The sequence below is a fragment of the Fusarium poae genome, assembly GCF_019609905.1.
Source record: "Fusarium poae strain DAOMC 252244 chromosome Unknown contig_2, whole genome shotgun sequence".
In the NCBI taxonomy this organism is placed as follows: Eukaryota; Fungi; Ascomycota; class Sordariomycetes; order Hypocreales; family Nectriaceae; genus Fusarium; species Fusarium poae.
In genome coordinates, this window is record NW_025408660.1 from 425,710 (window position 1) to 449,436 (window position 23,727).

At 48.6% G+C, this 23,727-nt stretch overlaps 3 protein-coding genes across 3 annotated transcripts; 2 read left to right on the plus strand and 1 right to left on the minus strand.

Annotated features, from left to right (window-relative positions):
• Positions 1-5,795: 5,795 nt before the first annotated feature.
• Positions 5,796-8,312, minus strand: FPOAC1_013414 (uncharacterized protein; the record flags this gene model as incomplete). The annotated part of the gene is made up of 6 exons (XM_044857755.1): positions 5,796-6,344; positions 6,400-7,307; positions 7,391-7,830; positions 7,910-7,965; positions 8,026-8,137; positions 8,200-8,312. The coding sequence occupies 6 exons, from the start codon at positions 8,310-8,312 to the stop codon at positions 5,796-5,798; spliced, it is 2,178 nt and encodes a 725-aa protein (XP_044701137.1).
• A 7,722-nt stretch (positions 8,313-16,034) lies between these two features.
• On the plus strand, positions 16,035-16,583 carry FPOAC1_013415 (uncharacterized protein; the record flags this gene model as incomplete). Its single annotated transcript, XM_044857756.1, has 1 exon — positions 16,035-16,583. The coding sequence occupies one exon, from the start codon at positions 16,035-16,037 to the stop codon at positions 16,581-16,583; it is 549 nt and encodes a 182-aa protein (XP_044701138.1).
• Positions 16,584-17,201: 618 nt separating this feature from the next.
• Positions 17,202-18,050, plus strand: FPOAC1_013416 (uncharacterized protein; the record flags this gene model as incomplete). Its single annotated transcript, XM_044857757.1, has 1 exon — positions 17,202-18,050. One exon carries the CDS (start codon positions 17,202-17,204, stop codon positions 18,048-18,050), a length of 849 nt encoding a protein of 282 aa, XP_044701139.1.
• Positions 18,051-23,727: the final 5,677 nt, after the last annotated feature.

Here is a 23,727-nt window from a genome sequence, read left to right on the forward strand (position 1 = left end):
ACGTGGAGTCTCTGTAAAAAGATGGCCTGCGAATTTGGGGGTGTCCAGGCTGGCGATCCATTCCACGTCCACCGTCCACGTATCCACGGCGTGGAAATGAATGGTCCGTGCACCCATTTCCATCCATTTAATGGAGGGCGTCGTCTAGGCGCACAGGACCTGTGTGCTCGGGGCACAGCCCCCCCTGACTAAGCATTCATCATTTATGGGCGGCCAATACATGGGCACCTAGGTGCCCAAATAACCTTGGGCATCCCCCCTAGGGCACGCAATATTATTGGCTCAAAATTCCCCACACTTTGACAAAGCACTAAAGATACGTGACTGACGGATCGGACTATCTATATACCATCCATCATGTTCAACCTCAACAATCATCGTCATGATCCGTGATCAGACCGCCAAACGAAAAGGATATACATCAAAGTCATATCAGAAGGCATTGGAAGAAGGATTACTTCCTATTTTTGTTGGAACGAGGAATTTTCAACAAGACAATGCCCGTATACATACATCTGAATCTACAACAGAATGGCTGCTTTCCTACGGGATTCCATGGATAGACTGGCCTGCACATAGTCCTGATCTTAACCCCATTGAACATATTTGGAAACAATTGAAGCTAAACATCAGAAAGATGTTCCCTCGGCTTGATCTCTTAAAAAACAACGAGGTCGATAGAGCAAAGTTGATCGAATGTATTAAGTTGGCGTGGGCAGCAGCTATTACAACCGATCAAATTAATCGGTTAATTGATTCCCTTCCTCGGAGGCTTGACGCCTGCATTCGCGCCCGGGGTTGGTATACAAAATATTAAAGAGAACATTCAGGGCTTTAAAATGATGTATATAATTTTTAATTGAACTTGTTGTGATGGAAATGAATTGATTTGAAGTTGTTGCGGTTGAATTAGTGATGTTGTTACAGGGCGGTTGTTCTCAGACTTTTGGCCCCTGACCTTCGTACCTCAGGTAGGGGGGTCGCTGAGAAGCAAAGGGCGCTTTGATTTGCAAACTACTGAGGGGTACTTTGAATTTAGTGTATTTTTGGTGTAAACATAACGTATTTATTTGATAAGCGAGTGTAGCGTTAAATCTCACCTTTATTTTATAAATACCAATAAAAATACCACAACCTACCCGCCGGTCGGGACTAACGTGACGACCCCCTCTCCTCTGGAGAGGGGGTGAGATAACCCGTAACTGCGTATAAACCGTAACCACATAACTATGCCGCCGTGTAAGCTACAGCTATCAAATAACATCAGAAAAAATTAATAATTATATCATTTAAAAGCGCTAAATCGATAGTATCTTCAATATTATTTTTAGCATCATTGAATATGTATTTATGTTGTTGTTGTATTATTTGCTTGCCTAGTCCGGGTTATCACGGCGACTTCGGTGCAGGGCCGGCTACTGGCCCGGAATCACTCTCAACACCACTTCCCTCTCGCGATGAGTAATTATTTGGCCTCCGATCGTAGCCCCAACCCCCCCAATTCTCTCTAGGTATCTCTTCGATTTCCTCCCTGTTGATTTCCACGCCAAAGGGAGCCATTGTATAGTTTGCTGGGGCTTTTTGAGAAGCTCTCGCCTGGGAGGATACAATGATACTAACATCATCACTATCCGAAGTAACATATCGAGGAAGTTGCGGGAGCTCAAGCGATGAAGCTACCGAGATGAAATCTTCGGCATTTGGCGATGGATTGACATCCTCATCATCTTCAATGAAGGTAAAGGGGTGATCTTCTTGCCATTTGTCAAGGTCAGGGATGCCGTCAAGGAATGATTTGGGTACCGTTGAAATCATCAGCTTCTTCTCTTCATCATCAACTTCATTCCACTTCTTTGCAATCCGTTGTTGATTCTCAATTTCCCAATCATTTATAAATGACTTCTTGATCTCTTCCCACTTGGCTGTATCACGAGCTTCCTTTTCTGCCTTTGCTTTGGCCGCGGCCCTGCCTCGCAACTTCGGGCCGCTTGCATCAACAGGGGGCTGTGCCTTCTGCCGTAGCTCCTTCAACCAGGATTCTTGCTCTTTTGCCTGCTTTTTGTTAGTAACAAGCAATTCTTCATGTTGACGCTGTGACACCCTGCTTGCGCAGGCTCTTTATTGTATAGGCACCTCCATCTTCGTTGCGGATTCGCCGCCGTGAGCCGGTCCGGCGTGCCTCCATCGCGAGCCGCTCGCGTTGCAGTTTAACGATCTCAAGCTGTGCCGACTTTGCGATGATTGCATAGTCAAGAGATGCCTCTACATTCCTCAGTATTTCTCTCGTTGGGCTGCTTAGTATCTGAAGCTTTTCACGTATATCATTGAGCTGTTTTTTCGACTTTCTTGGTGTAATAGGATGTAGAAGCTTGGGGAAGAGAGGCTCGGTTTTCTGCTTGGCTGCAAGTTGTAGTGGTTGAAGGGGGATTTCTCTGTTAACGGGCCAAAGTCCCGACTTTTCCCAGCCAACGTATATATAACAGGCTCTAAAAGCAGCATTGTATAGTGTATTCCACATATTGAGAAAGTGAAATCTTGTGATTTGAAGACCGCCGCCGGCAGCGAAGTCATTGAGGCTATCTCGTTGTGCCCTTTTGAGGTGTAGATAAACCCCCACATCAAGGGGCTGAAGAATGTGACTAGTATGACTCGGAAGAAGGAAAGGCACGATATCGAACATGATACAATACCAAATGAACTGAATATCCTCATGAGCAGAAAATCCATCCATTACTAGTAGACGAGTGACAGGGGAATTTTTCCGGGATTTTTTGGATGCCAAATATGCGTACTTTTGGCTCCAAGTCGCGAGGCTGATTTCAGGGGGGTACCCGAACCATTCCTTTATCGTGAAGCCGTCAAAATCGCTGCTTTTTGCGAAGGAATGCCGATTGAAGTGTTGAAGCCACTGAACGCCGCGTTGGGCGTTATTGGAGCCGGTTTCTGTATGTGTAAGGACGACTTCTTCGTCAATTTCTGCTCGAGTAGGTATATTCTTCTAGCAATGACTTCAAAGAAAATATCAGAAATGAAGGAATTTATTGACCAGCGGCGTTGATACTGTCAATTGAAGTCAATGACTCCTTGTTGCCCGGCTGAAAAGCTATAGCCCGTGTGTTATGCTTCTTGCGGATCGAGAATAGCCTCACATTGCCGGAAACCCAGCCAATTTGCAAGGGAGACTCGTCGAAATTCCAGTTATTCCTTTGAATAATATTGTAGCTCTTGAGAATAGCTTCATATTTATCAAACCATCCATCTAGTCGTTTAATATCTGTTTCTGCGCTGGCCCGTTGAATTTCCTTGGTCTTGGGGATGTTACATTGTAACTCAGGGTGCCGCTTTTTGAAGCCCCGTACCCAAGCTTGTGATAGCTTCGTTTTTGGGCCTTTGATGCGTATGGAACGTATATAACTTGCATAGTTACGAATGACAGATTCAGTAACTGCAAAAGCGCTGTTCTCAACATTGCTGAGATACTCGATGAGAGCTCTTTCTTCTGGTATAGTCAATGCCATTGGGCGACCTCCCATAGTCATAGACTTCTTCATCATTGGAAGAGGCTTTCCATCCTTCAAAAGATAGATATATTTCTTCGTGAGAGACAATGGAGCCTTGTGTTGAGCTGCAACATCGCTTTGTGATAGCTTTTTTGGTGGTGCGGGGCGCTGACGCGTTGTACGTGATATCGACTCCCCGGATAGCCAAGCGCGGGCTGCAGCCGCCGCATTAACCCGGGATTCTTTTGAAATTGGTTTCATAGCGAATTTAGATTGAAATGAAGCTATTTGTGAAAATCTGGATTTATTTGATGTCGAATTGAAGGTTCTGTTGATCACGGCGGCATAGTTATGTGGTTACGGTTTGTACGCAGTTACGGGTTATCTCACCCACCCTCCAGAGGAGGGTGGGTCGGCGTTGATTACTCAGACCCACGGGTATTAGATCAATTAAAACTAGTTACTATCCTCTTCCTCAATAACTTCAATTGTCTCTTGACAAGTCCTTGCATTATGTCCGGCCTTTCCGCGAATCCTACAGTGCCAAACCTTTGGTCCTTCCGACCTTCCGCGACCACCACTTCTTGATGATTCGGCCACCACCTACCTGTATATCTACATCCATCTGATCAATTTGACTCTGACTATTTCCTATAGTCATCTTGCCGCTATCTTGTAGTCGAGTTCTTTTCTTCCTTTTATTCTGGCTAACTATTGCATTTGCCTCTTGAAGGTCTCTGACTTCAGCCTCTAATAGGGCAGTCTTATGCATATTTCTCATTACTGACTTAGTAAGAGACTGTAGAGCTTCAAGGATTGACTCTGGAGAGCTGCTATGATGTCTTCTTATTCGTATTTCAAGGTATTCCGAATGAGAATTAACCTCATTAATAGTCTTTGGTGTCTTTGGGGTCCAAGGTTGAGCCTGGCTGGTTTCCTCTTCAGGAGGCGTCGGGGTCCGTAGCTGTACATCAAGCCTTGAGATCACACTTTCTGGATCAAAGGGAACAAGCCCGGCCCCCCTAAAACCTCCCTTGATATTGCTTTCCGTAATAGCAGCTTGATGAGCGGCGTAGAAGGCGGGAAAGAACGTAACCTTAGTAATATGGGTTATACGACGTCTCATTAGATGCTCTATTTCTCGACCATAGGCCTTTTTAGCGGCCCAAAGCACCCGACGTCAAGAGGCTGAAGTAGATGAGAGGAATTAGGAGGCATACAGAGCAGGATAATCTTCTTTTCCTTACAGTATGCTTCAAAGTCGGCCGAGTGATGACTTTCGTGACCATCAAGGATCAGAAGGCGATAAGTACCAACTGATCGGTTGATTGTATGCTCATCGAAGTGCTTTAGCCATTCAAGACCCATCTCGTTATTTATCCATCCATTTTGTGTCGTGGCAATAGCCCAATCGGTCGGGAGGGTGCTTCCTTCATACCAGTTACGAAGGTGTTTCTGGCCTGTAACTATGATGAATGGCGGGATAGCCCAGCCTGCTGCATTGATCCCTTGAATGACTGTAACACATTCCCGATTTCCAGGCTGGACTGATTTTGGCCTTCCACGCCTCTCTATACTTGACTACTTTGCCAGTTGAAATCGTGCCCATCATAAAACCGGTCTCGTCAAAATTCCAGATATCATTTGTATGGATACCATATTTCGCAATTGTGTTCTGTACGAGCTTAAACCAATTGCGAATAATAGCCGGATCTTCACATTTAGCTCTCTTATAATCATATCTCCATGGAAAACGCGTTTTGAGCCCTGGTTGCCGATTGATAAAATTGATAGCCCAGCGCTTACCAACTGGTGATGCATCGCGATCAGCAAGGAGTCGATTGGCCATTTCTTCAATAATACGTATCTGGGGAGGAAAGCCTCGCGATATCTGGTCTAAAATAGACTCAAGTAAGACCTCCTCTTCTAAATCAGACAGCTTCCGCGAATTTGGTATAATATCGCGTCGTGATCGAATGCCACGTCGGCGCCGTTGTAATGTACGGGGATTGACTTCATATATCTTTGCAGCGTGTTGGGCACTTAGTTTTGGGTCATTTTGAAGGGCCTGAAGTGCAAGAAGGATTTTACCCTTTTGATTAGCCTCCGGCATGTTTTTGGGTTGAAAGGTAGTTCATCTGATAGTGATGATGCAAGTTGAGGGATTTACGCGACACTCGCTTATCAAATACGTTACGTTAATATATTATGTTTTTATTGCGATTTATCTTAATAAGGCTATAAGTTTTGATCGGCATGCTTGTCTGATCGGCATGCCTTTCGTGTACGTTACTGCTAAAAGTGATTAAACATGATATTACTAAAGTTTTCGCCTTCCCACCAAGCAGGCCCTCTGTTACTATCGTTCGTGGGATGTTGCGGGTCGTCGCAGCTCATATCAGTGATATTGACAAACTGCGAAGAGTCCGCATAGAGCCAAGGTGATGTGCATAGCGTTATGCTGTCATAAACGGGGATGTCGTCATAGACTGTGTCGCCCGCCGAGTCTGGGCCCTGTGATGAAGATAAAGGGGCCGCCTTGTAGGATAATGCAGGAGCCTCTTGACCCCCATCAGCTGTGTTGATGGATATTTCTGGGGCGTTGGCGACGATGATTTCCAAGGTGACGTTCTCGTTGTCCCCTTCATGCATTGAGTTGGGCACCAGCGATTGGTTGAGGAGGCCAGCTGTGGGAAGCTCTTGAGAGTCGGCCCCTGTGCTGAACTGGAGGATCTTCCACATGAGGGGAACGCTAAGGTAGATGTTGGAGAGCATCCAGTCGTCCACCTCCATGCTGTCAGGTGTGCCCGCGGCAATACGCGTCATCTTGTCAAGGTTGCGATCCTGAGAATTGTTAGTGCAAGTTCGTCAAGTCAATCCAAGGGTTAAAAATACATACCAATGCTCTGCAAGCAGCCGAAGTCGGCAAAAAGTTCTCGAGGAACCGCCTACACTTAGCAAAGTCGGCATTGGACTTGTGCTTTAACCTGGTCGCAGCCGCGCAACGGTAGTACAGATGCACCGTGGCCGCAATAGCAGCCACATGCCCGAAGAAGGGATCTGCAAGGGGCACTTGCTTGTCGACGACCATGTCGATCATTCGGACGATCCAAGTAGAATGAAGCAGAGCGAGTTCGGAAGATCGTCTCCAAAAGGTGTTGGGGATGGCGAGGTTGGGATTGTGCTGTGCTCCGACGATGTAGAGGAAAGGGTGGTTGAGGACGGTGGGAATAACGTGGTATGTGAATTGCTCCTTGAGCCAAGGCGCCCAGTAATCGCGGTGCATCTTCAAGTCTTCAACTTCGCGCTCGTAGAACCTGACCGTATCGTAGCGATGGCACATGGGTATCCTGTTTTCCGTTTCCATAAAGTCGGCGAGGACCTTTGCATACATGGAGTCATGTCGCCAGGGCTCTTTGATGTTGTTGTGCGCACAATCGGAAACATATTTTCGAACTTGGCTCCAAACCCAGCCAAGATGAACACTGGTATTCCAGATACCGGGTTCATTCGAGTGGTTGCAGCCGAGGTCATCTCGAGGCATAGTGGGAGCTCGTGGATCGTGCACTGGTTGAGGGCCTCTTGACATAGAGTAAGCGGGTCTCCAGATCTCTGTCGGAACACTCAAAAGACCTTCTTGGCGACCATAAGATTGCTCAAGCAGTTGTAGACTCCAGAACAATCGCTTCTTGCGTTCTGTCATGGGATCTTCAACGACGCCATAGAAGGACTTGACGTCCAGCATTGCGGAGCGACATAATTGATGGGCAAGACCCAGGTGAAATTGGCCCAGATGCACATGCCCATCTACCAGGCGTTAGTTAGTATTGATTCGCGAATGAAGGGGAAAAAAGACGACGTGCCAATAAATGACGAGTAAGAAAGCAAACAAAGACTCTCAAGCGTCGCAAGATCCACGCTGCCATTTGCAATACGCAGCATAATAAGGTTCTTTGCATTGTTGGCATACAACTTGGCCTGGTGGGCATTATCGGAAAAGCGCAAAGTTAGAGCAAGAATACTGCAGGCGAGCTCATCATGCATCGAGACAAAGTTGCTGACCTCGTCCCTCTCAAAACACCATATTGGTTGTCGGTGGCAGTACTCGAAGTAGAGCGCAACGCCAGCTGCGATGTCGGATAGGCTGGGTCGCAGCGACGAGTTGTCGGATTCGGACTTGACCGAGGGATGACTCGTGGGATAACTTGGCTCGCGCGTGTTTTGAACGCTCGAGTATGACTTTTCAGAAGTGTCTGTTGTTTCTTGAGGGGATTCGAGTTGTGACTGTTGGCGTTGGTTCTGTTGCTGTTGCTGTATTTGTGACGTAGACCTATAAATTACAGGGCGTTAGCCACTGAAACAAAAATATGACATAACAGACGGAGAAAAGAGAACAAAGGTCAGCGTACAAATTACCGTTGAGTAAAAAGTCGAGCTTCTCTTCCAAATGCGCCAATCTCTCCTCCTAATGATTTATCGTTAAGATGCATGCCATTTTGTTGTGTGTGAAGCATGCACAACGTACCGAAGGGCCACTTAGGGAGGGCCTAATAGCTGGCGGATAAGAGCACGACTGTGTGAGGCGGACACAGCTTGAGCATTGTGGTTTCTCGCCTGGGCAACGAGTCTTTTTACGTCTGAGACGCGGAGTGTGTCAGTATTCAAGACAATCATTTGAGATGAACCGCCAGCTTTTTACCTGCAAGCTAAACAGGCGTGATGCGACCGTCTTCGGCCGCGGGTGCTGATGCTGGTGGTAGGATTTCTGGTGGTAGTGCTCCCCTCTGCAGGAGACATTGATGACCGCGACATGCTTGTGCAAGTATGAGACGGGACAAGATGGGAGGAAGAAGACGAAAGACAAAATTTCAACTGCCACAGTCAAACTAACAGAAACAAAAACCAAGAGGCGTTGGAATGATAAACTGGTGAACCTTGTTCAGGGTCCCGCTTCCACTAAATACTTTGGCTGGCTGTACTCTGTAGTCCACTCGAACCTTGGCTTGACAAACCCCGCACTCTTGCTACTGAAATGACAATGTGGGGTTTTAGTAGGGCCGGTGCTGCATTCTATCTAGAGGTTAACGCTACGAACCAAGACAGTTGGTGCTAGTGTGCAGTGCCGTACTTGGGTAGGTATGCACTTCAGACAGTACAAGGATCAGGGGAGAGGTGAGAAGCCACGTGGGCGTGGATAGTCTAGATGGTGTCTAATTAATCTCGTCACGAATGAAATGAGGCCCACCAGAGAGAGACAAGTTGAAGTGCCTTTCCATCTGTTCCGCACACGGCAACGCTGAAACGTCTCGTCAAGCAAAGAAAAGAGGCGTCTGTCTAGGTTACCAGGTAGGCATCGCTACACCAGCTACCAGTTATCAGTTGGCAACGTTTATCTACTTCATGGCTGCACTCTGTCCATTGACTCATGACCAAAACTACCCCAGCACAGAAAAATAAAAATAAACATTCTTTCTCTTCTCGCCGTAGAATTACCCATCTACGCATCTGATGGATCTGTATCTGTATCTAATCCTGTATCTTCACCGAGGCCACACCTTCCAAGCCTTTTTCCTATGGTATTTAACTTTGGCCGCCGATCACCGGAGATCCATCGGGTAGAGATAACGCAGCGAGAGACAAGTTGCAAAGATGATCTACTAGGCCCAAGGCCAGGGTTCAAATCCATATCACAAAATCCACATATGGATCCATATCCATTCCATTCCATGCCACGTGGGCTTCATGAAGCCCCTTCCACATGTGGAAATCGTGGAATATTTTAGGTGGGGTTCGAAAATATTGGATTTCCTTATGAAATAGTGTATATCTGTCAGATGTTAAGGTGAATTGTGTGTATTCCTCTTTTTCTTGCAATCGAAGGACCATTGGGGCCTTATATCTTCGACTGGTTACTTCTAGGACTTGAGTCCTAGATGAAAGTCCTAGATGAAAGTCCTAGATGAAAGTCCTAGATGAAAGTCCTATGATCTAAGTTTAGGACTTCGAACTTTAATCCTGATGTTGAGGGTGAACCCTCCAATATTCAACTTACTCACGACTTGCAGACAGTCCCCTGGCTGTTTTGAGGCCATATGTGTGACTCTTCTCTTCACGATGTTGTAACGCCGAATAAAGCCGCGCCAAGAGGTCGCGATATGCAGGCCGTTTTTTTTTTCGCTCGTCGTGTCAAGTACCCGTTGGCTCATGTGGGCCCGAAGGGCCCCAGGCGAGCCAACCTAGCAAGCTAGGTTGGGCACAAAATCGTGAGACACGCACAAATTCGTGAGACAGACCCCGCACCTGCCCGTGTCGCCTTTTTGTGCCTTTTTGTATGTGAAAACGCCTAAAGTCAGGACAGAAATCAGTGAAAAGAGCACAAATTGTGTCTAACCTCATTATGCCGTCACAGGCAAATCTAAAAGCTGCGCAAGCGGTTGTTCTTTCTCGTGCCCGGCACCAAAAGGGCTTATCTCGCGATGCTTCCAAAGTCAGCAAGCAGCCTCTTTCTCTTCGCAATGCCGAGGCACGGCATCACGGCATCACGGCTCCTCTCGTGCAACTATTCAACGGATCGTGAAGAAGCTAGAAGCTGCAAATTCCTCTGATTTGAACGATATCGCTTTCAAGACCGCTGGTCGCCCGAGAATCCTGACAGATGAAGAAGAGGAAGCTATCGTCGCTTTCGTGATGTGGATGGAAAGATCAGGACTTCCTGCTTGCAAAGGCGAAGTTGAAGATGCAGCCAACACGCTGCGCCTCCGCAGAAACCCTGATGCGCAGCCTGTGAGCAGAATGTGGTATCGCCGCTTCCGTGACGATCATCCTGAGCTAGATAAATCGATTCTGAAGTGTTACGATTGGCCCCTATAGGCAGCTGTAAGCACCACTATGATCGCTAGCACAGTGATTATAGCCCGATCTTTTGCCCTGTGGCCTAACGGTTAGGTGCAACCGTTACATGAAGTCGTTAGATAAGTCCCGTGAAGCGTGGGAAGTTGCAGGCATTGACGATGTAAAGGAGTGGTTTAAACGACTTGCTGAACTCATCACGAAGCTGCAGATCGGCGCTTCTGAGATTTGGAATGCTGACCAGGCGGGAGTTAGAGTAGGAATACTGCGAGCCTGCCCAGGTTCTTTCTCCTGCCGACCGAGAAACCTGCACAGTTATTGGTACCGGAAATGCTATAGGAGATACGATTCCTCCCTGGCTTATCTTTAAGTCTTTCCCTACTTTGGAGTGGGCGTATATCGACGGTGATCCGAATATGCGCTTTGCACAGTCAGAGTCGGCGTTCTCGAACGGCGATATCACGCTCGAGTGGGCGATGGAGTTCAACCGGCATTCTTGGGGGAAATCTGCTACTGTACAGGATCGTCAGCTATCATTTGAAGAGTATTTTGGATGTGATGAGCATCTTAGGAAACCGCTCGAGCATCACATTTCATTTGATATGCCTCCGAAGGAACGCACACCTGCAGAGAAGACCTGGCCGCTTCTTATTATCGACGGCTTCACCGGTCACGGCGCCTTTGCCTTCCGTGAGTACTGCATTAAATTCGATATCCTCGTTGCCTTTTTGCTTCCTCATTCAACGCATAAGCTGCAGCCGATGGATGTTGGAGTATTTCAGTGGATGAAGAATGCGCATCAGAAGAAGCTTCGTTAGGCATTGCGGCAGGGAAATCTCTCATTTAACCGCCGTGACTTTGCTGGTGCCTTTATGGTAAGTTAATAATCCTTTTTCTTCTGCAAAATGTATGCTGATTAGGGCAAAAAAAGGAAATCTTTAATGAAGGGTTCACTCGTGCTCATATTATCTCAGGCTTCGAAAAATCAGGGATTTTTCCACCTACAGACCAACCTGCAGTCTCATATCTTCTCCAGAAGCAGCTGAAATCGAAGCAAGCGGTTGATCCTGCATACGCCTCTCTTCTGCCTCCAGAAGGAAGATTTTCCGCCGCTTCTGATACCGCCAAACACGTTGGAGAGAGATATCACGATATCCTCAGTTCTCCCACTCGCGCTGGTCTCAAGAATATCCGCAACATCGTCAACGAAGCTATGCTGCTAGAGGATACGATTAAGAGATATGCTGACGATCGGCGAAGTCGTATTGAGAAGCAATACAATAAGAGAAAGTGAGGGAAGAAAGCAAAGCCTATAGGGGATTATATTCACAACGTGAGTCTGCAAGAAATACGTGATCAACAAGAATCCTTTATCGCAGAGACTCGCGCCAAAGAGGGGAAATCTCAACTCCGTACCGCACGCAGTATCGCGATCCGAGAAATCGAGCGCTTCAAATCAGAGTGGCGGGATAACAAGGAAGTCATCGTGAACGGCGTTCTAAAGAAGCTACAGTTCAAGAAATGGCTTCAACACACCGGGAAGGATAAAGATTACCTTTCTATGGATACTCAGCGATCCAAAATGACCGAGTTACTGAATGAGAAGACTGACGGCTTTATGATAGATACACAATTACCGCAGGAAGTTAGAGAATCTATTCGCAATGCCAATTTCGCAGGGAAGCCGCTCAACGCGGTAGATTGGTCAGCCCTCCCCGGAAGTGACGATAGTGTTATTTTCCAACTTACGCATCCGCTCGCCAGCGAAGAAAGCGATAAAGAAGAAGAAGAAGAAGAAGAAGAAGAAGAAGAAGAAGAAGAAATACTCCCACTTCTCGATTTGTCATGCCTTAACGACGTGGAGATGCCCTCATCGCCGCCCTGCCTTCCTAATCACGAGTCACCGTTGTCCTCTCCTTGGCCCGGTTTCTCTACACCCTGCCCCTTTCAACGCCACACTCAACTTCACGATTCACTTCGAGATCTCATCAGGGAGGAAATAATAGTTGCAGAATCCAGTTACAGGGCCACAGAAGACGCAGATATACTATAATTTGTATGGGGAATTGTCCTGCAAAGCAGCATAGCCTGGGTGCTCAAACAGTCACTTCCCCGGCCTTCAGATATTCAATAGTCAATCTATCATCACGAGCAGCTTCAAACTACCGATTTCGCCTTTCAACTTACATTTTTGGACGCCTTGTGATGCACGGAATATCCAAAAAGCTGAAAATCGCACCAAAAAGCGGGCCCTTCCGATGTCTCACGAATTTGTGCGTGTCTCACGATTTTGTGCCCAACCTAGCAAGCTAGGTTGGCTCGCCTGGGCCCTTCGGGCCCACATGAGCCAACGGGTAAGTCAACCCACCCAACGACGCACCACCCCCACCAGGTACGGAAGGCCAGAGGGGGTAGTGTTCCAAAAGTTGTCACGATCTCTGATTCTCTGATGTGTCTTATTGGATGTGTGTATGTTCTTGGTTTTTTTTGTTTCCCCGCTCTAAGTCCCATATACATCTTTATACTGGGGTCCGACTGAAGTATCACTGCTATAACGATCACACGCCCCATGTGACGGTTGTGATTCCCAAGGGATAAACTAGTCCATACTAGGTTTATGTTGGCAGATGCGTAGGGCGTTGTCACTGAGCGGTTGCGAACAGCGCTGCCCTCAAATCAAACAAATCAAATCCGGGGTCATATTTGAGATATTTGATAACTCTCAAGACTGGATTTGTTGTTTGAAATATTTATTCAAATATTTCAAATCTGACTCTCTATGCTTCCATGCTAACATCTCCAATCTCCCATTGGACCTCGTCCCCCCCACCTATTGTCGCACCTAGCTTCACCGCACCATGTCTGACCCAGTTCTTAAAGCATTGTAACTTTTCCAGCGTTTCCTTCGTCATCGAAAGCCTCTGCGTCGTCAGCGTTAACTTGGCTAGGCTGAACAACCTCTCGCAATCAGTCGCCATCGCCGGTATCGCGAGTATATCGAGAGCCAATTGGCTGATCATTGGGAATTGTCCCTGATGAGCCATCCACCACTCAATTGGGTCCTCGGTCTCTTGCGGCTCTAGCCGTAGATACCGCTCAAGCTCACTTCCCATCACCGTGGTCTTCGCCGTCCTGCTTTTGATCCATTGCTTGAATACGCTAGCTTCCGTTGTCTTCCTTAGTACGCTTAAGGATGTTGATGTGTCTATGATCATCTTCTGCCGCTCATCCACCGGCCGGTTGCAGCGGTACCAACGGTCCAAGTAGTCAGACAGTCCAATCTTGGCATCCCTCACCCACACAAGCTGCTCTTCCGATGCCCAGTTCACCTCTAGATAGTTCATGCCAAGTGACGGGTGGAGGATGATGGATGCGGCGAACAACGGTGAGTCTCCAAGCTTGGTGTAGTACTCGTTTAGTTTCTGCCAGGCAGTCATGATGGACAGTCTTACATAGTGTCGGTGATCCTTTCCCATGCCATTGATTCCTAATGATACTGATGGCTTGCCTGATCCATCATCGCATTGTCTCGAGCCACGATCTGACAAGGGGCCTTGCCTGGAATTTCGCGGATGGATATCCGTCTCGCAATCCCTAAATCGAGCAGGAAGCTGCCGGTTACGGTCTGGTCGCCCTCGAGCCAGCTCGGCCTGCGAGTTGGTGTCCTGTCCCCCTGCCTCGTCTGGAACGGCATGATGGAACAGCTTCCGATCCTCTAGGTGTTCCAGCAAGTACTCCATACCCGCCATCACTTCCCAGAGCCGTCCGTTACCTCCTTCGCTGCCCCAGCCCTACGTTCTCATAGTCTGTAGATAGAATGGCTCAAGAATAAGTTTGATTTCTGCCAACCGTCTCCAGTCATCTCCCTTCAGCATGTCGGCCTCCGGTAGCCATTTATCCACTTCCGGATGGACCAGGAACGCTCTGATGTCTCCCTGCTTGACGAGCGCTCGAGAGATCATGAGGTATGTGGAGTTCCATCTCGTATCGTTATTCATTACGACCTCTAGCTCCGCCGTTGACTCACTCGCCAAGAGGTATTCTTGTGATTCGTCGTTCTCGCGTGAGATCCTTTTGAAGAGCTCACACCTCTGAGGGGAAGACCTGATGAACTTGACAACATTGTGGAGCTTTCCCACCGGCCCTTTCTTTCTCCAGTGTCGTAGGTCATCCTCGCGCCGGCCGAGAAGGTCAAATACCTGCGATCCGGCCTCGAAAGACTCGAAATCTTCGCCGTAGAGAAAGGCGCGAGCAACCAGGTTCAGGATATGCCCATAGCAGCGCATACGTCTAGCCCGAACGTCCGCCAGACTCATCTCTGCGTCGAGATCTCCGTAGAAGTTCACGAGACAGCTATCGTTTGAAGATGCGTTGTCCGAGACCACGGTTCCGACCAAGGTTCCGATCAACTACACCAAAACCCACCGGTTGATCGATTGGTGTATTACTCATACACTTACATCAATCAACCTGAACCCTCGACGTTGTTGCAAACTGCCTGCTTGTGACAAGAAGATTTGTCCAAACAACAGACAAACCAAAGGACAAGCTGAAGGTGCCTATCTAGGCAAGATTGAAGTGAATTGGGTCTTCTTGGGTATATAGAAGGAAGAAATTTCCCTCCTAGAGGCCTTCTTCTTGTTCTGTAGTTATTCTAGTTATCCTGTCAATGTCCTATTTTGCCCCGATTTTGTCCGTGTTGATGACTCATGTTCTAGAACCTTGCAAAATGGAGGGCTCACGATGTGTCGGGTGAGCCTGTAGATGATTGGTGAAAAAGGTGGGATACACGTGACGCTGGGACAGGGATCGTGACAACTTGGATGACCCACTCACTTATCAAATACGTTATAGCGCTCTGTATTTCCGACTGATTGTGCTCTATAAAAAGCTCATCCATTGCATCTATAATTGAAGGTGATGGAGAGATGCTTTCATCGAAGCTACTGCGAAGGGCTGACTCGTTAGAGGATCTATAATATCGACTGCCAACGTGGGGAGTGGATGGTATAAAGCGAAGCATTGACCCATAGTCCTCGTAACAGGGTATGTTATCAAGCTTGGGTTGCTCCCTGTATGAGTTTGAAGAAGACATCCTCTCGCGAATAGCAACTTCATTCATATCGGCCGTTACTTGTATCTGTTCCTGGCGTAATACGTCCTTCTGGATGAATTTTCAGAATGGAAACAGATCGCTCCTTTTGTGTCGATATTATTACGATAAAATCGCACTATAGTATCCAAAGATCAAACGCGATAGCGAGGAAGATTTTCTTTTCACTCCACAGGGACTGTTGTGCCCCTCTAGCTCCAGAAATTATTATGTTGCGTGTTTAGTGAGTGGTGGGCCTCCTGCAGCATAATCATATGACTTTTTGCGCCACTATCCTTCAAACAACCCTTACTCACACATCTGACACAACGCAAGTGGTCGAGCGTTGATTACATACTCCATGCTCTTTTTCAGCTCACTGCAGACGTGACGCAAATGGAAGCGGGGTCATTACATATAACAATTGAAACTCTGGAAGAATGGGCGTGGCTGAAGGATGACTTCCACTGAAATGCTTTTTTATCTTCTGTTGCTGGCAACTTACCCCCAAAATCGTGTAAGCCAGAAAATAGCACCACAGCGACAATTGAGTCCGTGGGTTGATCGCTACTTCGGCCACATCATCCGGAGTCATGCTGTCCGCATCCAATACCACTCCAAAGTTATGTCGCGAACAACAAGATCTTTTCGACCGAATTATAGGTGAGGAAAATATCGTCTTTACGGGCTCAGCAGGCTATGGCAAGTCTACGGTTTTGAAAGCGGCTGTTGAAGAGCTAAGAGCCCGAGGCAAAAAGGTTGACATCATAGCTCCAACTGGTCGAGCTGCGATTCAGGTCAAAGGCATGTCAACTTGGACTTATATGGGGTGGACACCGGATTGTCACAAGTATTCTTTGCGAAAGTTGAAACGCATGGCATTTCGCACCGTTGTCGCGAGCCGTCTGAAAGCTGCCAGAGTTCTCGTTATCGATGAGATTAGCATGGTTGAGAACCATCATTTGGAACGCATAAAGGCCTGTATGAAGGAAGTTCGATGCTGGGATCCTGACCTTCAAGCCCCAGCCAATGGCGCTCCCGCTTTTGGAGGTGTCCAACTGGTTGTGACAGGAGACTTTTGTCAACTACCTCCGGTCAGACCATTCCGGTTCTGTCTCAACTGTGGACTGGAGACATCGTGAAAAAGGTGACTAGGCATGGGCGTAGGGAGCTGACCAAAACTACTTTCCATACACTATACCCAGTCTCAAGGTCATTTAGATACTATAAAAACTCTTTTTATCTTCATTCCTTCTCTCGTTGTGACGTTATCGCTCGTATTAGTTGTGAACCTCGTCGTCGCTTCGCCAGCCCATAGCCAATCAGAATTTCGTGGTCAAAACTAGTCCTTCCACGAGCTAGCGCACTGCATACCGCTATGCTATCAGAGATTGGACGCCACGCTCCGGAACTTGATGGTCCAGATATCTCGCATCTCCTTCCTCCGCCTACCCCTCCCCTAGAGCTATATTTACCAGGAGGGTCACCACCCGCTGATGCAGACCATGAATATCGAGTGAAACGTCTTGGACGTCAGCTGGTACAGCAGTTAGTTAAGTTTCAAGGATGTTGTACAGACTGTCACCGTTCAGCAAAGATCTAGCACGATTAGACCCAAAGGGAGCATATCGGCCTTGCTGCTTATCTGGAAAGCACTGCAGACGTTTGTCCTGAGGTTCTGAGCTCTACTGGAAAGCGTCACAGGGTTTCCCAGCAACCTTTCCATCGCCAAGCAAGGAATTCGCTGGTCTCCTACCCAGATGCCTGTTTCAGACCTGCAGTCGGATCTCCACCTCTGCCCGAGACCGGTGCAATACCTGGATATGATGGGAAACCAACGCCGAGTCCACCGGCCTATACATCAAATCCCGCATTACACTTTCGGTCGCCTCATCGGATTCGAAGATGTATCGCTATACTTGCTGTTCCCTAACTTGTACCGGGAAGAGCAAAAGTCTAGTCGGTTCCGGGATGAAGATTTCCGTACATGGATGGACGGTGTGCTGCTTCCTATCATTCACAACCATTATAGCAATTCCCATGTCCAACACTACCCCTCGAGCTATGATCACAGTAAGTACAACGCCACCGCTCGCGGCATTGAGACGCTTGCCCAAAGAGTGCATCCAGTTGCTCGAGAGCAACAGCTCAAGTATTACCTCCCGCCTGAGTCTTTGGGAGCTGTATGGGCTTCCATTCAGCATGTGGTTCAGGAACCAGGTTTCCGTCACTTCCGCGACATTACTGTGCTCCTACAAGCCAAGAACTTGAAGGTCTTAACGAAGGACATCACCTGGTCACAAACAGTGGCACGATTCCGGAATTACTGGACCCACGCGATCGACGAAGAGTATATCACTACGGACTTCTATTTCGATGTAGGAAAGGAGACCTGCCCTCAACAGGCATCTCGAGCTACATCGATCGGTGATGAAGGTGTATTGAATGGCAATATCGATAATTTGGTGTACACTCCGGCTGGGACGCTTTTGTACAAGCGTTGTTGTCTCCAATCGTACTCACATCTAGCGCAAAACGATGTCGCCGGCCAAGAAATTGAGAAGCAAATGTTTTATCCTATCCTAGCTGCGCGGCAGATTCAGCTCTGAATCCAATGGCTTTCCCATAGTAAAAAAAAAAGGCGGCGGCTTATTTTGGCCGATAGGGCACTAGTCACTAACTCGTACGTACATTGCCTAATTTTGGTCCTCACCTCCCCAAGCCCTTGCTGTGCTACACGTTGCTCAATCTGTTCTAATTCATACAGTATTGAGCACTTGCACCCTTCCGCTCCAAAACAACATGCTCTTTGTAAGGTCTAGGGTGGGGCCATCCAGGTACATGGCTCTACCTCGTCAGCAGACGTTTTGTCAGAATTTGGCCGCCTTATTGGTGCATAAGCAATTTCTGGCTGCGCGAATGAAGTACTTAGAAGTACCGCTGCTTGTTCACTGTGCCTCAAATCTACTTAATTGGATCTTGCAACATCGGAAAATCCATTTTCACATTCACTTCTGCCCTCGTTGTGGTATTCCCACTCTAACTTGTCAACCTCGTCATCGCTCTGCCGTCCGGTGGCCAATTAGAATTTCGTGGCCACAGCTAAACCATCAGTGTGGTCTCCAGGATAAGGTGATGGGTTTGGTTTTCGGTTGTGTTTGGAGGAGTTCAGCCAATTACAACACGGAAAAAACGAAGTCTCCACTCAGCGCGCGAGAACCTCCCGCTCTTGAATGATAAGATAAGATAAGGCCATGACGGATCAAAGCTTTACCGGCGGGTGCTCGGTTCAGTTGCTTGCCAGAAACGCGACATGTTACGAACGCGACCTTGGCTCTTTCCTGTCTTTCTGAACGTGTCCCAGCCGCCATGAGAAATGAACTTCAGTCCGAGGTCATTGGAGACAACCCTATTGGAAATGGCCTCGACGTCTTTCGTGCGTCTTTCGATTCGATATGCGAAGACGCGGGTATCTCCTCCACTCCAGACGCGTTAGACAAATTTGCCCAAGAAGGTAATAGGTAGTCATCAAACGTTTTGTTCCGGGTCGCCCTCGTCTAACCTTCGTGTAGATCTCCAAAATATTATCCTTGTCCTTGTTTCGGCGCTACAAATCCTCCCGGCTTCTCGTCTGCTTCGAGCCAGTAACGGAAGAACGCTCTTCAGCGAACTATCAAGACTAAATGCAGCTATTACATCTGACGACTTCGACCTCGATTCAATTAAATCTCTTCTGAAATCGGCCCTAGCCAGCGAACCCGATGCCCTTATCTGGGATCGAGCCTATGACGCTGTCGCCGAATCCACCCCGCCTCCCCGACCGATAGCCTCTTCCCCCCAACAGACCCCATGGTTGCGCAATACAAGCAGCTTCGCAAACTCGTCCGAACATCGCAAATACGTGGACGACGTGCTGAAAGAGGAGCTTGGATCTATGTATGTCGGGGTCCGTCACTTTCACAATGCATACTTTGGAGGCGTGGCCGGCCTTGACGCAGCCTCCCAGGCGTTCTTCAAGCAATGCGTGGAAGGCAGCGATCCACTCTTTGAGGACGGTTGGAAGGGATGGCCCAGGGATGTGAACCAGGATGATGTGCTGAGCTGGTTTGCCGACTTCAGCGACAAGCTAGCGACATTCGCAGGCAGCCACGGGTCAATCCCAACGCATCGACATCGACGACGGCCTCTTGCCCAGCCCAATAAGCCAATACAAGGTTCTACAGGAGAGCGCAAGTTGGACGTCGGTTTTGTCAAGGATACAAGTGCTGGGAAAGACTCGCGGTGCCACTGGTCGCAGATCTTGGTGCCTGGAGAGCTGAAGAGCAACCCGTCCGCCGACAAGGCCTCGATGGCGTGGCTTGATCTGGGGAGGTACGCGAGGGAGGTGCTGGCTGCGCAGAATGACCGGCGCTTCGTCTTGGGCTTTACCATCTGCGGGTCCCTCATGAGGGTATGGGCATTTGACCGGCTCGGGGGCATCGCATCGGAGCAGTTCGACATTAACAAAGATGGGCGTCAGTTTGTGTCCACGATCCTTGGCTTTCTCTGGATGAACGAGGAGCAGCTAGGGTTCGACCCGACAATCATGACGGCAAACGGGGAGCGATTCATCGAGGTCGATCGGAATGGTTCGACCGAGCGGATCATCATCGACGAGGTGATGCAGCGGGCGCCTTGCATAGCTGGTCGAGCGACGACATGTTGGAAAGCCCATCCCGAAGGACGGCCGGAGATGCTGCTTGTCATTAAGGATTCGTGGCAATATCCGGAACGAGATGAAGAAGGCGAACTACTACGTGAGGCGACTGACAACGGTGTCGTTAACGTAGCCCGGTACTATCACCACGAGACGGTACAGATTGACGGGGCAGATGATGACATCCGGAATAATGTTCGGGGAGGGCTGGATATTACGCAAGCTGCGAACTACCGTCCGGAACGACCAATCCGGCAGAACAACGTCGTATCTGGCACATTGAGAGAGGGTCGCGGCAGCGCCAGTGCCAGCAGAAAGCGGTCATCTAGCCAAGCTGGCGCTCCTCTTCCTTCTAGCAAGCGATCTTGTTCCGTGTCTTCAACGAGGGTCACCAGTTCATTACCAAATCGTGTACATCGACGTGTCATTCTCCGAGACTACGGGATGCCTATCTACAAGGCGAGCTCCCGGTCGGCTCTGCTTGCTGCGTTTGGGCGGTGCATCGAAGGGCATGAATCTTTGCATAAGGCAGGCTTCCTTCACAGAGACATCTCGGTCAACAATCTCATGATCAACGAGGATGGCGATAACCCCTCCTGGTCTTCTTTCTTGATTGACCTTGACCTGGCTATCAAAGAGTCACGAGAGGCTGCGTCAGGGGCAAAGGGGAAAACCGGAACACGGGCTTTCATGGCAATCGGGGCGCTGCTGGGCGAGCAGCATTCCTTTATGCACGATCTTGAATCATTCTTCTGGGTCTTGTTCTGGATATGCATCCACTACAACGGGGCAGACGAAACCAGAGTCGTTCAAGAATTTGATAAGTGGAATTATGTTGATACGGGAGAATTGGCAAACTTGAAGAAAGGGCAAGTATCCCACGAAGGTGACTTCATCAAAACCGCGAAGGAGAATTTCACTCCCTATTATCAACCGTTAGTCCCTTGGGTCAATAGGGTACGAAAGGTAGTGTTTCCAAATGGTAGGAGGTGGGAGAGAGAGGACAAAGAACAATATGTTCGGGTGAGGGAGATCCTACAGGAGGCGAGACGGGACCCAGAGGTGTTGGGTGGAGGGGGAGCACCGTAAGATTGTGGCGGAGGGATATAGTGGCTACACTAGGAGGACAACGAGCATGATTCGCTATTGCAGTTAAAAAACACGCCGAAGGGGTCCTGGTTAGGGTTATAAGTGATAAATATTTAGAGCTTTTTACTTATGGGCCTCCAGATTTTTATAATCTTGCTAGTAAACTACTTGCTTAGTTGGCCACCCCCCGGCTCGAGCCAACGGGTACTTATAAGCTCGATAAGCACGGGCGGCTAGTCAAGATCAAGGCACGTCTGGTAATCCGCGGCGACCAACAGGATAAGGATGAGCGAGACACATATGCAGCCACGCTCGCAGGCATGTCATTCCGAACACTTGTGGCGCTTGCTAATAGATTTGATTACGAGATGCTCCAGTATGACGCGGTAAATGCCTTTGTGCACGCCACAATCGACGAAGATATCTATATGGAGATGCCGATGGGCTACCGCAAGAAAGGCAGAATATTGAAGCTACGAAAAGCACTCTATGGCCTACGGAGATCTCCTCTTCTGTGGCAAAAGCACTTCGAGAAAGGCCTAATACGAACAGGATTCCAGAGAGTACCCGGCGAAGACTGTTGCTGGTTACACGGCGACATTATCTTCTTCTTCTATGTGGACGACTGTGTCCTCTGCTTCCCTGAGACAATGAAGAAAGAGGCATCCAAACTAATGGGAAACTTACAGAGGATATACCATATCGAAGGAGGCCAGCCCCTCCAATGGTTCCTGGGCATCGAAGTTATCCGAGACCGGCCCACGCGCCGCTTATGGCTCTCGCAGTCAGTCTATATCGACAAGATGAAGCGACTGCTCCCCGATACAATGCCGATACCGAAGAAGGTCATACCTATGACACAAGAAGAGCTCCTGCCCTATGAAGGGATCGCAAGCCCAGGCAGCACGAACTCATACCAACGCAAGGTTGGCACACTGATGTATGCAGCGGTGATGACACGGCCAGACATAGCCTTTGCATCGAGCAGGCTAGCAAGATTCAACCAGAACCCGGGTCCCTCACACCACAAAGCAGCAGATCGTGTCCTATGGTACCTATTACAAACCAGAGGCCATTCCCTCGAATTCGGATCAGAGCCAGGAAGCAAGGAGGATGGACTACAAGTAGCATCAGACGCCAGCTTCGGTGATAACTCGCTAGACCGCCGCAGTTCTCAAGCCTTCACAATGAGGTTATTCGGAGGGATCACATCATGGAAAGCCAATAAACAAGACACTGTCACAACTTCAACTACAGAAGCAGAGCTCCTTGCGCTCTCACAAGCGGCAAAAGAGGCTCTATTCGCGAGTCGACTCCTCTCCGCTATAAAGATCGACCTTTCAGCACCCACCGCAAGGCGACGCACCTCTCAACCATCGCGAGTCACCATTGAGTGCGACAATAAGCAGACGATACGGCTAGTAAAGGAAGAACTTATCAAGCTACGGACGAAATTACGGCACGTGGATATACACAACCACTGGTTAAGGCAGGAGATAACGCAAGGAAGGATAGATGTGGTATACACATCGTCAGCACAGCTGTTAGCAGATGGGTTTACGAAGGCTCTGCCGGGGGATAAATTTGAACTCTTTATGCAGCGGCTACGTCTCGCTGACTTATCGGAGAAGCTCGTTATGACCAGAAGAAGGGAGCTAGAAGAGGAGCTATAGAAGGGAGCAGCATGACGGCGAGGCCCTCACGCTGAAGGGGCGTGTTGAACAGTAGGATGGCCGCACGGGGTAACGTGTGACCTATCGGTCAGCTGTCGGCGACCCTAGACCCATTCAGGAAAGCATAATAAGCAGACCCCTCTCCAAGGAAGGCGGGGGGGAAAAAATTGAACAATACACATACAATTAAGGACATCAAGGCGCACGCGATCCGTTCAACAAGTGGAAACCGAGAAAGAAGAGATGGCGGGTAAGCCGGGAGGACTGAATTGCGACAGGGTCACCCCTGCTGTTTTAGAATGTGATAGGATTCGAGGGTTTCATAGTGTCTGTGACGAGCAAGCCACTTCATTTCCACATTTCCCTTCCCAGTTTCTCTACACCAGGAAACAACAACCGGCCTGATACCATTCTATGTGATTGAAAATGTGACAACCAGACAAAGATGCATGAGATTTCATTACGTTCCAAGGTTTTTGCCTCAGCCACGCGCGCGCTCGGACACTTAACCCTAGGTCTGCCGGCTAAGGGCTGTTTACGGACGCGTTCGGGCTAAGTAAAGTTGATGAGCCGACTGTAGGTGTGGTAGCTACGCGTCTCGCGTCTGGTCGCGCCAGCTCGCATAGTGGTCGAATTCTATAAATCAGCGGGCAGTTTCGTGTGTGATGATGATAGAGTGTATGATGGAAACAAATAACTCACGTCCTCAGTCTTGTATTCTCCCCCTGTCTACTGTAGCCATTCACTCTTTTCATCACATCACCCATTATCATAGGCAGCCAGGGTTCACATCTACTCAAACACGGGATTGCTACTACTAAGGTATGC